This window comes from Ailuropoda melanoleuca, chromosome 5 (genome assembly GCF_002007445.2).
Source record: "Ailuropoda melanoleuca isolate Jingjing chromosome 5, ASM200744v2, whole genome shotgun sequence".
NCBI classification, from domain to species: domain Eukaryota; kingdom Metazoa; phylum Chordata; class Mammalia; order Carnivora; family Ursidae; genus Ailuropoda; species Ailuropoda melanoleuca.
This window is the reverse complement of record NC_048222.1, coordinates 81946546-81961512: the sequence shown is the minus strand read 5'-3', so window position 1 is coordinate 81961512 and position 14967 is coordinate 81946546. Positions and strand designations below refer to the sequence as shown.

At 39.4% G+C, this 14967-nt stretch overlaps 1 protein-coding gene across 1 annotated transcript in view; it reads left to right on the top strand.

The window, feature by feature from the left end:
* The first annotated feature begins 5049 nt into the window (after positions 1 to 5049).
* XKR6 (XK related 6) overlaps positions 5050 to 14967 on the top strand; it is a 347439-nt gene continuing 337521 nt past the window's right edge. The window contains exons 1-2 of the mRNA XM_034661724.1: positions 5050 to 5114; positions 5693 to 6430. Coding sequence (XP_034517615.1) covers positions 5050 to 5114; positions 5693 to 6430 — 803 coding nt within the window. The remainder of the gene's footprint in view (positions 5115 to 5692; positions 6431 to 14967) is intronic.

Below are 14967 nucleotides of genomic sequence, written 5' to 3'. Positions count from 1 at the left end.
TACCAGTGGTAATGGTTAGGGTCTGAAGTCAGCACTGAACACAAGAGCTGTGTATGCTCAAAATTTTCCTCATTTTGAAGACATCATATCAGTTTGCCAAAAGACCAACTCAGCAAGCTTTTCCTCTAGCATTAGACCAAATCTTGTATCTTTGGTTGAAGATCAGAGAAACAGCTTGGATTGAATTTGGTGGCCATATTGTAGGACAAATACAAATCTTTAAATTCTAAAATCACACTTGACCTGACAAGACAATCATGTGAGAAACTAAGGAACCAAGATCTACTGTGGAAATAGCATATTTCCATTTACCCATCTCACACTCTATGTGGAGGCATATACCCTTTCTCTGAAGTGGCCTATATGATTTGATTTATTATTGCTTGCTCCTCATTTTCTTTTGGTTGAGCATGAATAGTTGATTTCGCATAAGTGTATGTATGATGAACTTGTGCTGTACTCCGCTCATTGGCAAGTTAACTCATGGATCTCATTATCCTTCCTTAGATAGCACAGTGGATCAAAGTATAAGAAAGTTCAAGAAGGGTTTAAGTCAATTCACACATATCAGAATTCTTAAGAGACAGACATCTTTACAAAATACTTCTCAGTGGTGTTACTGTCCAGAAGAAATACACATGTGCCTACTCCTTCACTCCCACATATTTCCGCAACCCCACCTATGTGTACACATTCCTCACCCCACCAGAGACTCCTGTAAACATTTATTGTTTTTCTCTCATTCCTGTCTCTGTTCACACCATTCTCCCCACAGCTGTCATCTCCCTGTAGGTAATCGCTTGAACTAGTTCCTTTGCTATCTTTCTTGAACTGCTTTATGCAAATACAGGAAAATAGGAATAGATAACCTTCTGCTTCCCCCTTTTCACAGAAAATGTAGCATGTTTTATAGTTTTGCACCTTACTCTTTTTGTATAACAAGGTGTCCTGTAACTCTTTCTATATCATTAAAAAGAAAACCATAAATTTTCAATATCACTGCATAGTATTTTGTCATATGTGGATGTGCCACAATTTATTTAACTAGTATTCCTTTGGACTGATACTTGGTCTTTTTCCTCCTCATTTTTCTTCCTATTATGAACAATAAACAATGCTACATGTATAACCTTGTCCACATGTAATTTCTGATATGTGCATATTTATCTGTAGGATAAATTCCCATAAGAGGGTCTGCTGTCTCCGAGGATGATTGCATTTGTAATTTCAATAGATTGTGCCATATTCCCTTCCATAGATATGTACCATTTTGTAACACCAGCATGAATGTATGAAAGTGCTCGCTCGAATTGCAATTCTTAAATCAAATATAGAAATGGAGCTTTTAGGGATAATGGGTTCCACGAGCTCACTCCACTGTGCTCAGAAAAGTCCTATTTCTATAAAGACAATAGACACAAGGAATAAAATTGATAAAGATGACATCCACCTACTGGCTTTGAGGCTTTATCCAGGCTCAAATTAGGAAAACCCGGTGAAGAATGTATGAAGTCCCTTCATTATGCTTTCATGGGGGGCAAATCCCCATGCTGTAATTCAAGTATCCTGTCTCCTTAACGTGTATCAGCATCATAAACAGGGCCCCTCTAGTGACTAGAACAGTAAGACTGACTTCATTTCAAGAGGCCAATAGCTGCCTGGCCCAGGACAATGGAAGGGTAAGTGGTTTAGGCTTTGGAATTAGACCCGCTTAGATTCTAATTCATAGCTACCTTACCTCCTGTGGGTAAGTCATTTCAGAGACTGAAGCCTGTTTTCCAGGCATTAAAATGGGGATACCAATTCCCATGCCTTTTTGGACTGTTGTAAGATTAACTGGAATGATATTTGGGATGGTGTCTAATATATAATAACATTTAACGCTGAATTTCCCTTTTGCCTTTCTGAAAGCAGAGAATTGGGAAGAAAAAACCCCCAAAGATCTCTCTCAACCTGAAACTGTGTGCCCCAATTTCCATATATTAAATCTCTCTTACCTTACTCATAGAAGAGGCTCTAAAAATCTATTTACTATTATATTGCATGTAATTCCAACATGCTTTGTGGTTTGACTTCCCAGCCTATGTCAAAGTGGAAGTAAAAGGAGCCAAAGTTGTTACCTGACTGAACTACAAAAAGCAGAGATTAAAAAAAAAATGTTGGGGCGCCTGGGTGGCACAGCGGTTAAGCGTCTGCCTTCAGCTCAGGGCGTGATCCCGGCGTTATGGGATCGAGCCACATCAGGCTCCTCTGCTATGAGCCTGCTTTTTCCTCTCCCAACTCCCCCTGCTTGTATTCCCTCTCTCACTGGCTGTCTCTATCTCTGTCAAATAAATAAATAAAATCTTTAAAAAAAATAAATAAAAAAATGTTATTTAGAAACAACAAGAACAAAATCCAGTAGGCCTGGGATGGCTCCTTAGTAGGCTCATGGATAGACAGAGCCTCTTAACATAAGGCTACCTTAAGGTCAGGTCATTAAGAAAAGGTTAACTGGTGTGCTCTTCAGAAAGCAGACCAGTGGTCAATGAATTTCTTTTTATTTATTTCTTCCCTATTTACTAAAGAATCAAGAATCAATACATTTTACAACATCAAATGTAAAATACAATTTTGGGGGGACATTTGAAAGGGTAAATTTCAGTTATCTCAAAAATCAATTCACTTACTTGACCAAAATTTATTGAGTGCTCACTATGTGTTCAGCACATTGCTAAGCTCTGGACTTACTTGATATGCCGAATTTCCCCAAAATTCTGGGTAAAAAAAAGTATTATTCATAGCACAGTCCAAATTTATGTTAACCTTTCAATGAGTCTTCATGATAGTTTTATCATTGTAATGATCTCAATTTTAGAACCTTCTGGCTTCTACAATGCAACCCTTCCACAGAAGTGAGAATGATAAAATTGAAATAGCAAATGTAAAGTTGAAATCACTAGTCTGCGAATCTTATATATCTACTTGAAATTTCAATTGTGATAAACCCTTTTGATTCAGTCTCATTTGTCAGCTTTATACAGTGAATGTAATTTACTTAGCTAATTTCACTAGTAGGTTATGTCCTTTCAGGGCACAGAGAAATAGGAATCATAAATATGCCATTGCTGCCTGCTTTTGTATCTCATTTCAAAGCCTCACAGGCTTAAACAGAGAAAATATACTTGAAACCACAAATTAATTGTACCTGTTTCCTAGAAGTTTTTTCAAAATGCCTTCATTTATTAGAGTTACCAAATCCTCTGAATGACAGAATTTAAGTAACTGTATGTTGGTACTATACAAACATAATCATGATAGCAATAATAATAAAAATAGTAGTTATCATTTATTTAGTACTTACTACTTATCAGGTATCATGTTGAGAGTTTCAAATGGATTACCACTTTGAATCTACCCAACAACTTTTTGGAGAAGGCTCTGTTATTATTTCCACCATACAACGGAGGAAACCGAGGTTTAAGGAGGTTATCTTGCTCACCTTATTCATGTCAAAGAACAAAAATTCGACCATGTAAATGCAAAGATCTAATTGGTTTTATTAAATGATTCATGAATTCGGCAGCATCCCATCTAGCAAGTAGAGGGGAGCTCCAAGGAGTTCCACAGAATGGAAGGTTTTTATAGGAAGGAGGGTGGGCAAGAAAGTTACTAGCAAAAGAAAAGAGTTGTACCAGGCAAGGTCACTTTGCCTTAGCTGCAAGGGCAGGGGTTCTTACTTTGGGGAAAGAGAGGGTCCATGTGACAAATTACTTCACTGGTGCTGCTCAGAAAATTTCTGACTGGTTAAGACTACATTTCTGGGGGCCGTTGAAACTGCAGTGAGATATTAAGCTCTGGTTTGGTGACTTGGCTTGAGTGATGCCATTTTGGGCCTGTGGTTTCCTTTTTACCATTCACATTATTATTTTAGTGGAACTGGGATCCAGACCCAGGCAGTCATAATCTATACTTAATCTGTCTTTCTAAGATGTTATTAATTGAAATTTGGTAAAGAAATAGAATGCCATCTATATGAGGAAGTATCCTTACCTGTTGGCTATAAGTTTGACTACCATAGGAACAAAGAGGCTTAAATCATAAAATGAAATAAAAGGACAGTTATGTGAATTGTTTCCAAAAGTAGATTTTGGAATTACTTCTTCTCCCTTTCCCCTTACCTCCCTCCCCAATGGCTGGGGTAAAAATTCTCTATCAGTACTTCCTGTAAAGTCTTTATAGGATTTACCTTAACATAAAAACTCATGGAAAGTTGTGTCCTAAAATACAGAATCCTTGTTTGCCCTGCCATCCCCAAATAACTAGGTGCTATAGTGTTAAATACCATATACCTCAAAATCATCCTGAAAATATCAAAGGCAGGGCAGAACTTCAGTGCAAATATTACCTAATTTGTCCTCAGCATTCCAAAGAAAGTGATGGCATTCTTAGGTTTCACTGAAGAGAAGTAGACAGAATCAGAAAAATAAGTACAAAAGCCTGGGGGGGTCAAAGAGAGAATTCAGGGTTTAAAACTTTTTTTTTTTTTAACTTTCAAATGTTTCTTTCACTTGATCAGTAACAACTGTAACCATGTAGTTTGCTTTGTCTGACTTCAAACATACTTTCACTAGAAGATCATTGTAATTCAAATCCACTCAGTGGTGCTTCACTTTTGTAATTTGTTAAGATCAAGCAGTGTAGCTTGCACCTGTTTAAATGATATCTCACATTGATAACATTTTCACTCATTTAAAGCATGTTTACTGATAGAGCTTTAGCACCAAAAAAAATTCTAAAAGGCAGTCTTCACACATCCAAATAGCTTGAACAAGTAATTGATACAGCTTAAACCCTGGCTAGTTCTGAATTTTACAAATTAAGGTCACATAATTTTAAAATCACATACTTAAAAAAAAGTTGGTAGAAATGCATTTCAGCCATGAAGAAAATATTCAAGGTCACTAATGCCAATTCAATCTTTGCTCTGATGTTCAAGAGGCAATAGGCTGACTTTTAACTGGACTTTGGAGTTTTCTTAAGGAAATGATGTAAACTTTATTACTAGAGATGGTAAAGTTGTTAGTGACAAGAAAATCAGGGGGTCAACAGAGGAAGGAGGTGTCCAAATACAAGTGAGAATCAGTAAGTTGTATATGGGAAACTAAACTGACTTATGTAATTTCTCAAGACCCCCAAATAAGAAAAGAGTAAGACAGAATTTTGAGAGGAAAAAAACCCCAAAACAACCAAAGAGGTGAGACACAGCCATTTTGATGGGGGGGGAGCCTAACAACTCAATGAGGTCATCCTATCTCCCGGAAGTGACACGTAATCACCTGCTTTGCACTAGCTCCGCCCCTTCCCTCAGAGGTCCCGCCCCTCAACCAGCAGCCGGGAGGGTGTTAGGGGGCGTTTCTCCAGGAGGAAAGCTGTGAGCTGCGACGCTGAGGAAGGGGACCCCAAAACGTCTGGCACTGCCCCCTCCAGGGATCACTTTGGACCGCATCACTCGGCCCAGCGGGATTCAGAAACGCCGAGGGGTCAACCTGATGGGTTTCGGGGTCAACGGAAGAGGGGAAGGGGAGCCCTGGCGGGGAGAACCCCCCGGTCCCCCGCCCAGCAGCTGAGGCACAGGAGGGCGGCCATCTTGGCCGGGAGGGTAGGGCTGGGGAGCTGCGGGCGCCGTGCGATTGGGGGGCTCGCCCGGAAGTGACGCCAACTACCCGGAAGCGGAGGGGGTTCCCTGGCCCACTCCCCCCTCGTTCGTTTGCTCCCCCGCTTCCTCCCCGCCCCCCTTCCTCTCCATTCGTTTCCCCCCCTCCGTTCCCTGCCTTCTTNCCTCGCTGCACATCTGCCACTGCTGCAACACCTCCTCGTGCTACTGGGGCTGCCGCTCTGCCTGCCTGCGCTCCCTCCTGGGCAGGAAGCCGCGCCGCAGCGCCGCCGCCGCCGACGGGGGGGACCAGCCGCTGCAGCCGCCCGCTGCCGCCGGCGCAGACCACCACCCCCCGACGCCTGCCACTCGGCCGCAACCACCGCCGCCGCAGGTGGAGCGGCCGTGGCTCGACTGCCTGTGGATCGTGCTGGCGCTGCTGGTCTTCTTCGGGGACGTGGGCACCGACCTGTGGCTGGCCCTCGACTACTACCGCAAGGGGGACTACGGCTTCTTCGGGCTGACCCTCTTCTTCGTGCTGGTGCCGTCGCTGCTGGTGCAGAGCCTGAGCTTCCGCTGGTTCGTGCAGGACTACACGGGCGGCGGGCTGGGCGCCGTGGAGGGGCTCAGCAGCCGGGGCCCCCCCATGATGGGGGCTGGCTACGGCCACGGAGCGGTCCGCGGAGGCCCGGGCGTGGGGGGCCCGGCCACGCCGGGGGCGCAGCGCCTGTGCCGCCTCTCCGTGTGGATCTGGCAGTCGGTCATCCACCTGCTGCAGATGGGGCAGGTGTGGAGGTAAGAGCACTGCGGGGGTGAGGGCGGGGGCCTGGGCAGTCGGCCCAGCGGAGGGCCCCGCGGGCGAGGCCAGAGCCCTCCGAGCGCGTTCCACCCTCGAGGTGCCTCGCAGTTGGGCCCCTCGGACGGGTCTGGCCCGAGGTCTCGAAGGAGGGGTTTGCCGCGCACTTCCCCTGGCGTCTCAAAAAGACCATCGTTTGATCTGGATTCCTGGCCACGCCTTTTGGCCCTGGGAGGCCCCGGTCCCGCTGTTTGTCTGCTTCCCTGGTTCGCACTTACTGAGACCCTGCCTCATCCTTTCCTTCCCTCACATCTCTAGACCTTTGTATTCCCGATGTCTCTTTCCCCTGTATCCCAAGGTAACCAGCCGTTAGCGCTTTTTATCTGCACCCCAGTTCGTCTCCTGGGGGGAACCTTCCTTCTTCCAGCCGGTTTTGCACTCGGTTTCGTCCCCCGGTGAGACATCTTCCCCTCTTCCCCTGTCTTCTCTCCGCAGTGGCCTGTGTGGGGCCCTGCCTCTCCTTTTAGCACTCCTTTATTCCACGCTCCCTCCCCCCTTCCTGCAATCCCGTCCCCTGCAAATGATTCCAAACCTCTGCCCTCCTTGAAGGAAAAACGACTTTTTTTTTCTCCTTTATTAGACGTGCCCTTTTCTTTGTGACAAGTAAAATTGTGTGTATATGGTAGGCGTAAGCGTTTGTTTTTAACTCTCACCTCCAGAAAGTCAATTAGCCACCTGGACACCTATTCTGGAGGAACATTGCTTTCGGTACCCAGGCCAGTGCGTTTGTGATTTATGTTTACACAAGCCCCAAGCGTGGCCCTGCGGCCCTTTTCTCTTTTGTAAATTTCCCCTGTGCCTGGTAAGTCCCTCAAAAACCACTTGCAGATGTTCTTTTGGCTACTAACCTTAACTGGCTCAACTAAGGAAATGATCCCGTTAAAATCTTGATAAATCAGTGCTCTCCAACTTAAATCAGCTTGAGTGTATTCTGGAAACTGAGTTTGTAGGTAAACATTTGCAAAAGAAACAACCTTAACTGAAGATAAATTACACGGAGCTCTTCAGGTGCATTGCTTCTGTGAGAAGACATTTTGCCTAGACTGCCCAACTTCTTAGGGGATTTTAGGTACTCTGTATTTCAGTTAGCCGGAATGTACTTAGGTTAACTGAGGTGAAAATTGTCTTTTGAATTGTTTGTCCAGATCTCTCTTCAGAGTTTTAAATAAAAACGTTTCAGAAAGCATGGGATTGAATTAAGTCAAATCATGAGAATGAATGCAAGAACTTTGCCCTATAGAATTTATATGCAAATTCAGGATGGGGTTCTTGATTTTCCTGGTGCTCCCAGGCTTGTTTATTGGTCTTCCTAGATTGAACCAAGCAGCCTTTTTTCTTTTTCCCTAGCTGTATTTGTCTGCAAATAATTGGTTTTCTGCTGATAACTTTATAAGAAGGGGGAAGGGGGATAAAATAGGGGAAAAATGATTAACTTTTGGCAATTTTGAGTGTAGCTTGGGGTCAAGTAAAATTTTGAAACGAGTTTTGAACTTGAAATCTAAATCTAAAAACATCTCTGAACACCCAAATCCATATTGAATAAAAGGTAGTGTGTTTGATACTGGGGATACTTTTTTTGATTTCTTGTAGGTTGGTAAGATGCAAAAGAATGATGGGGCAGAGGGAAAAGAAGAATGGGGAAGAGAAGGGTTTTGAAATGCTAGTAAAGTTTAACAGCATGTATTTAGTAGCTAGGTTTCTTCTAAACAAGCCAAAGTCCCCTGTCTCTCCCTGTCTGTGACTCCTAAGTGTAGGCAGTGAGGACCTTGGTGTCAGTTAAAGTTCCTGAGAGAATTGTTTTTAATGTAATCCATCCTAGATATTTATTATTAAATAATAATAATTATTTGGACACAATGAAATAGAGTTCAGTTTAACGAATTTTTTAGGCAGAACAATTTCCCCCCACTGACCTCAATCTTAATTGTATTTGGGCAAAGTAAGAAGTCCAGATTTTGGAACAAACTGAAAAGTACATTTTAAGTGTAAATTTAGGTTTTATAGTTGTTTTCTTTCCTGGATCTTTATTGAACTTTCAAGATTGGTAGTGGCATATGAATACATTTTAAAAAGATGCCTGTGATTTTGCTATGTTTAATTTTTTTTTCAAGATTAGCATCTATGTCTAAATATTTCATAAAGTTTTGAAAGTATAAAGTATTCAAAGGTATGTGAATTCAGTTGTTATTCCAACATAGCTTATACTTCAGAAGAAATATTTGCTGAAGAAGGATTTTATTTATTTCCATTTTTTCCAGAAACCTGGTTTTGCTTGAAATAATCGAGGGGTAGGGTCTGTTCTTAACTACCTGCTAGGCATGTGGCCTGTATTGCAGATCATTCATACGAAATGCTTTAGAGAATGGTTTTTATCTTTGTTTTGGTTTTAATTTCTTGGCAAACAGTTATTTATCAGTGTGTATAACCGTACATCATCTCAGTTTTATCTGCAGATTTTTTGGGGTTACAGTTGTTCCCTTAATTATGTTTGCTACTAAAATTTTGCTATTTCATGTGGTCATATGACAGAAAGGTTAAGGCCTACGAATTATATCACTGATTTGGGCCACATTTCTAAGAATAAAATGTTGGGAAAGTTGTATTTTGTTAAAACTGATTCCACTAAACCATAAATACTGTCTCTTCTTTTAAGCGTAAAGTTATCTGACTCTTGCCAGGACAAATCCCAGTGCTTATTTAAGAGAATTTAGTTTTCCTTGATAGTAAGGTGGTGAACTTCTGGGTGATGGCTTTCCTGTCGAGATGGAGCATATTTGATAGTTGTATCACCAAATGAGTTTAAAGAATATAAGAAAATATTTTTGGCTAGGCCAGAATTGGAGCATGGAAGAATAGTTGTCTGTAGGATGATTTGGTTTCGTGAACCTCCTTTTGCAGAGTATTAGTGTGTGATTAAGGTCTATTTAATGCATGCTTTACCCTCACTGATTACTTAGCATGTAGCTTACAGTGTAGCTTTATGTGCTCTATTTTTCAGGTGCTTTTCCCAGGGATAGAAGGTATATGAGTCACTCATAACAGGAATATGAGTCACACCGGGCTTCTGTTTAGTGAAAGTGTTGTTATTAGAAAGTGTGATTATTTTCTTGGAGGGTTAGACCTTAGAAACAGTTTGATTTAGTTTGCATATTTGCATTGTTGTATGTAAGTTTTTTCCTTCAGTGTATTGGCCTTTGCTTTTGTGCTACCTTCAGAGGGTGGTGAATGTGTTGGCAGCTCTCTGCAGTCGTGAAGCAACAGTTCTCTGACCGAAATTTCATCTCATGTCATGATACTGCAGCCAGGTCATTAATCTCTCTGTTTATTTTCAGGATGTGTTTACACCCTTCTATTTCACAAAGTAAAAGAGGAATTTATGTAAAATCTTAATAGTATTAGCTCTTTTTAAAGTGAATATCAGCTGTCCTTTCTTTTGGGAGATGGTGTGGGGTGGAGGGTTGCCTTCAAGGGAGAAAAGAAAAAGGCGTTTCACATATAATGACTCAATCAAATCTGTGAACCGTCAAAAGCTTTGTTTTCCCCAAATTTTTATTTTCTTCAAGATTTATTATTTGAGAGCGAGGGGGTGGGTAGTGAGGGAGCATGGGGAGGGGCAAGGGAGAGAGAAACTTTACTAAACTCGTCACTGAGTGTGGCGCCCTACACAGGGCCCCATCTCACAATGCTGATATCATGACTTGAGCCAAAATCAAGAGTTGGATAGTTAAACGACTGTTTCACCCATGTCCCCCCCCCCAACTTTTTCTGTTTTAAGACTGACATAATGTAGGCATAGAGCTCTCTGAATCAGCATCGAATGTTGCTAGGCTGGTGAAAATGCTTTTTCATTACTCCTTCACCCCCCACCCCACAAGATACAGGGATACTAGACATATTAAGGGCCTTTGTTCTTGTTGAATCTTTTGGAATAGTGGTTCTTAACTCTGGTTGAGAATACAACCTACTATAGCTCTAAAAAAAGAAGAACATACTGAAGGTCCCAGGGTGGGACCCACACAAGCTTATTTTTGGAAGCTCCACAGGTGATTACATGGGCAGCCAGGCCTGAGAAACACTTTTAGAATTGTTTCAGCTTATTCCATTTGAAGATTGTTGTTGGATTTGTGTTTTTAATAAATATGGTGGAACAATTGGGAATGGAATGATGTGGTACTATGAAGTTTGGTTCCTGGACACACTGTAACAAAAAAGATTTATCTTGGGAAGTGAGTGTCTGAAAAAGTACTTGGAGCTGTTGCAAGTGTATGTACTTAATGGTACTCTGTTTGTTTTTTTTTTCTTTGAGCTGAGTATGGATCTTATTCTAAAGGATTCCTAAATTGAAAGCAGTCTTCAGTAAATGTAGCCCACTTCTTTGCCTTGTGTGTGATCCAGGTAGTACTTTTATGATTATGTTGCATGTAAAAGGTATATTAATTTTAATTTTGAAATGATTCTCAAGTAGGCTTGAGGTACACATAACTGGACTTAACAAGAGGTGTTGGACTAAGTGATCCATAATGTTTCTCTAGCTCTAAGATTTTGTGATTTAGGAATTGTGATTTACAAATTAGGAAATTTTATTTGTATGGAGCCAGAGTACCAGTCACAGTCAAATGAAGATTGTATACATGTATTTGTATGCGTGTGTGTGTGTCGGTAGCTTTATATATCTGCTTATTACTAGATGGCATCTCAGTATTTTTAAAATAATTTTTTTCATTTTATCTATACATTTAATGGAATTCTGGTTCAAAAGAAACCCAGTGGGGTTTTTTTGAGGGTAAACTTAAGAAAAATTGATCTGAGAAAAGTAAATGTATTTGTGTAATCAAAAAAATCCTGTGGAAAAATGTTGAGACTTATCAGAAAAATCAGAAAATGGGTGTGCTATAAAGTGTCAATAATTAGAACAATGTGTGGCTGGCAGAGGAATTAGGCACATAGGTAGAGAAGGAGAATAAAGAGTGAAGTGAATAGGCAGGTTTGTGGGAATTAAGCAGATAGATAATAAAGCATTTCTAATCCATGAATGGAAAAGAGGTTATTTAACAAATTATATTGGGACAAACGACTACCCAAATGGGGGAAGAATTGATCTCTACCTTATATAACAAAAATTCTGAAAGAATTAAAGGTGTAAACAGAAGATATTAAACCTAAAGGAAAATGTAGGATAATAATTTTTTAATTTTGCAGTGGGCAAGACCCTTTGATACCATCAAAGAATAAAAAAGGACATATAACAGCATAAAGTTGTCTTATCTAGTTATCCTTTCCCCTTCCCACCACCTGAAAAATCATAGAAATACATGATGAGGGGGAGTTATGTATTTATAGATAAAGAACCACTTCCTGAAGGAGAGTTGACTATGAAGAGAGCCGTCTTTGAAGAGTATTTCTCATTTTTGAGAGATTAGAAACAGTAAAACTTGACATTTATTGTGAATTTTCAAGGGAAGGTGATGAAAAAAATGGCATACTTTGAGTAACATTGCAACTAGTGATGAAGGATAGGATTTCCAGAATGATCCAGAAACAAAAAGCATCAGACTCTGTAGGACAGAAGTCTAGCGTTCTGGAAATCTAGTAGGCATGTGTCAGAAGTCAAGCAGTTCATTTCTGTCTTTTAACATTATTTGCTTTGATTTTGCAAACTTTATCCAAAGTTAGGCTTATGTAACTGATAAATTCTGGACTGTTGCAAAGATTCTGTGGGATGCACAATAAACTGTGCCTTACATGTTGCCATTTTCACCCTGAGCTGGTTGCTTTTACAGTGTTCTCTCTGCAAACAAGTTTATGGCTAACACTTTAATTTACTCCCCATGATGTTGTATTTACTCATTTTCTTCTAGTTAGAATTCTGGATTTCTTATTTGTCTTGGAAAGTTAAAATCTAAAAAAATGTCCTGAGCATATAGCCTCATTTTAAAAGTTCGGTGACTTTTGACATTTGATTAAAGCCAATCCACTGTTTATTGCTATTGGAGGTTTTTTTTTTTCTTCTTTTTTTTTTTAAGGACAAGACATATGTAGCATGGTATAAAGGGAACACTGGAGTTAAGAAATCATGGTTTATCATTCTGCAAGTTACAAAAAAAGTCTCTGACCTTCATTTTCTCATATTTATCAAATGAGGAGTTGAAGGTGGTGATCTTTAAGGTCTCTTCTATTTTAAAAAGTTTATTATACCAGAGATATTAGCACTCTGAAGTTTTAAAGGAGAAATTTCATGCTGTAGTTGGAATAAATAAAAATTTAAAAATGTATAGGTTTCCCGGGAATTGCTTTGAAATTTTACTATGTGTTACTTTGATGTACGAAACACATTCTCATTATTTTCAATAACTTTGCTACCTGTAGAGGCATTTTATATCTTTAGTTAATGTTAAAATTTATCGAAGTTTAGACTTTCTGAGGAATATGTTAATGCTGGTTTATTAGCTAATTTTGTGAATTTACAATTTCAGCTAAAATTAGTCTTTTAAAGTGCTCATTTTTGGTAATCTTCTGTTTTAAATTTTTTACTGTTAGATTAAGCTAAAGCAATGCATATATCTAAGTTACATATTTTGGAGGTTTTCTGAATTGTTTGCTAAGATTAATTTTTTTATCGGGGAAGAACCTCAGAATCACCTACTGCAATTTATTATTTGATATGTATTCTCTTAACTTTGAAAAGTTAGTGTTTGTAAATTTTTTTTTTTTAATGATAGCTTCCATGTCAGTTGGGAGCTGTTTTAGGAAATAATTCCAAGTGAATTTTGTTTTTGTTTTTCTTAGATTAAGGTATAGGTACTTATTGGTTCCAGATGTATTTCTGGGTTTTGCTTGGAGGACTCACTGAATATTGTTACGATGACACTGATACATTTCTACATAAGATTTAACTTAAGATTTTTCTGTATGTCTAATGTGGGTAGATCTTGGTATATTACATTATTTTAACACATCTTAAAACAAACCAATATATCCTAAGGTATTTTGCATATTCCTATAGTTTCCTGTATATCACTTTTATTGTGAAATACCAGTTTTTAAAATAACTTTTATCAAAGAATAATTGACATACAGTATTTCACTAGTTTCAGGTATACAACAGAGTAATTTGATATTTCTGTAGTACATTACATTTCTCTGTCACATGTTTTTATAAGTGGAAGATTGTGCTGTTAATCCTCTTCACCTACATTGTCCATCTCTGTTCTCTGTATCTGAGCCGTTTTCTCTTTTGTTTTTTAGATTCCACAGATATAAGTGAAATAATTGCCTGACTTCTTAGCATAATACCTTATAGGTCCATCCATGTTGTCGCAAATGGCAAGATTTCATTTTTTATGGCTGCGTAATACACTACATCTTGTCTATCCATTCATCTATTGATGGATGCTTCCATATCTTGGCTATTGTAAATAATCCTTTAATGAACATAGGGATGCGTATGTCTTTTCAAGGTGTTTTTGTTTCATAGTGTTTTTGTTTTCTTTGGATGCATACCTAGAACTGGAATTGCTGGATTGTATGGTAATTCTGTTTTTAATTTTTTAAGGAACCTGCATACTGTTTTCCACAGTAGTTGCACCAATTCAATTGACATTCCTACCAACAGTGCTTGAGGGTTCCCTTGTCTCTACATCCTCACCAACACTTGTTTTTTTCTATTTGATCATAACCATTCTAACAGGAGTGAGGTGATACCTCATTGTGGTTAATTTGCATTTCCCTGATGATTAGTGAAATTGATCATCTTTTCGTGTGTCTGTTGACTATGTGTGTGTCTTTGGAAAAAATGTCTATTCGGGTCTTCTGTCCATTTTTTGATTGGAGTGTTTATCTTTTTTGCTATCGAGTTGTAGGAGTTCTTTATATATTTTAGATGTTAACACCTTATTGCATATATCATTTGTGACTGTCTTCTCCCATTGTCTTTTCATTTTGTTGGTGGTTTCCATTGCTATGTAAAAGCCTTTTTTAGTTTGATGTAGTCCTATTTGTACAAAAGCTTTTTAGTTTGTTGTGGTCAAAGCTTTTGAGATATTTTGGGTTTTTTTTTTAATTGTGAGGATGCTATTTCTGTTTTATTTTGGTTTTCAACTTATAGAGCATGGACTATATGCTCATTAACCATTTCTAGGAAGAAATTTGAATATTCAGTTCACAGAAAGGTAAGCAAGTTTTCTTTATAGCACTCTTGGAAGGAAAGTAGAGTTGATTATTATTGTTTACCTTGGGGAGATGCTCTCAAGGAATCATAGGTACATGAAATAGAAACTTTCTCTTTTAACCATTATGCTCCCTTTTCAGTCCATCTGAAATACACTGGACACATGAAGAAAGATGGCAGAGGTGAGGAAGATACCAAATCCATGGCTTGGGAAGCCTGCCAATAAAATAGAGCTGGCGGGGAATTAAGAACCCAAGCCCTTCCAGACAGCAGACACACTCTACTTTCTTCTTTAACTGTGTTCCTTAG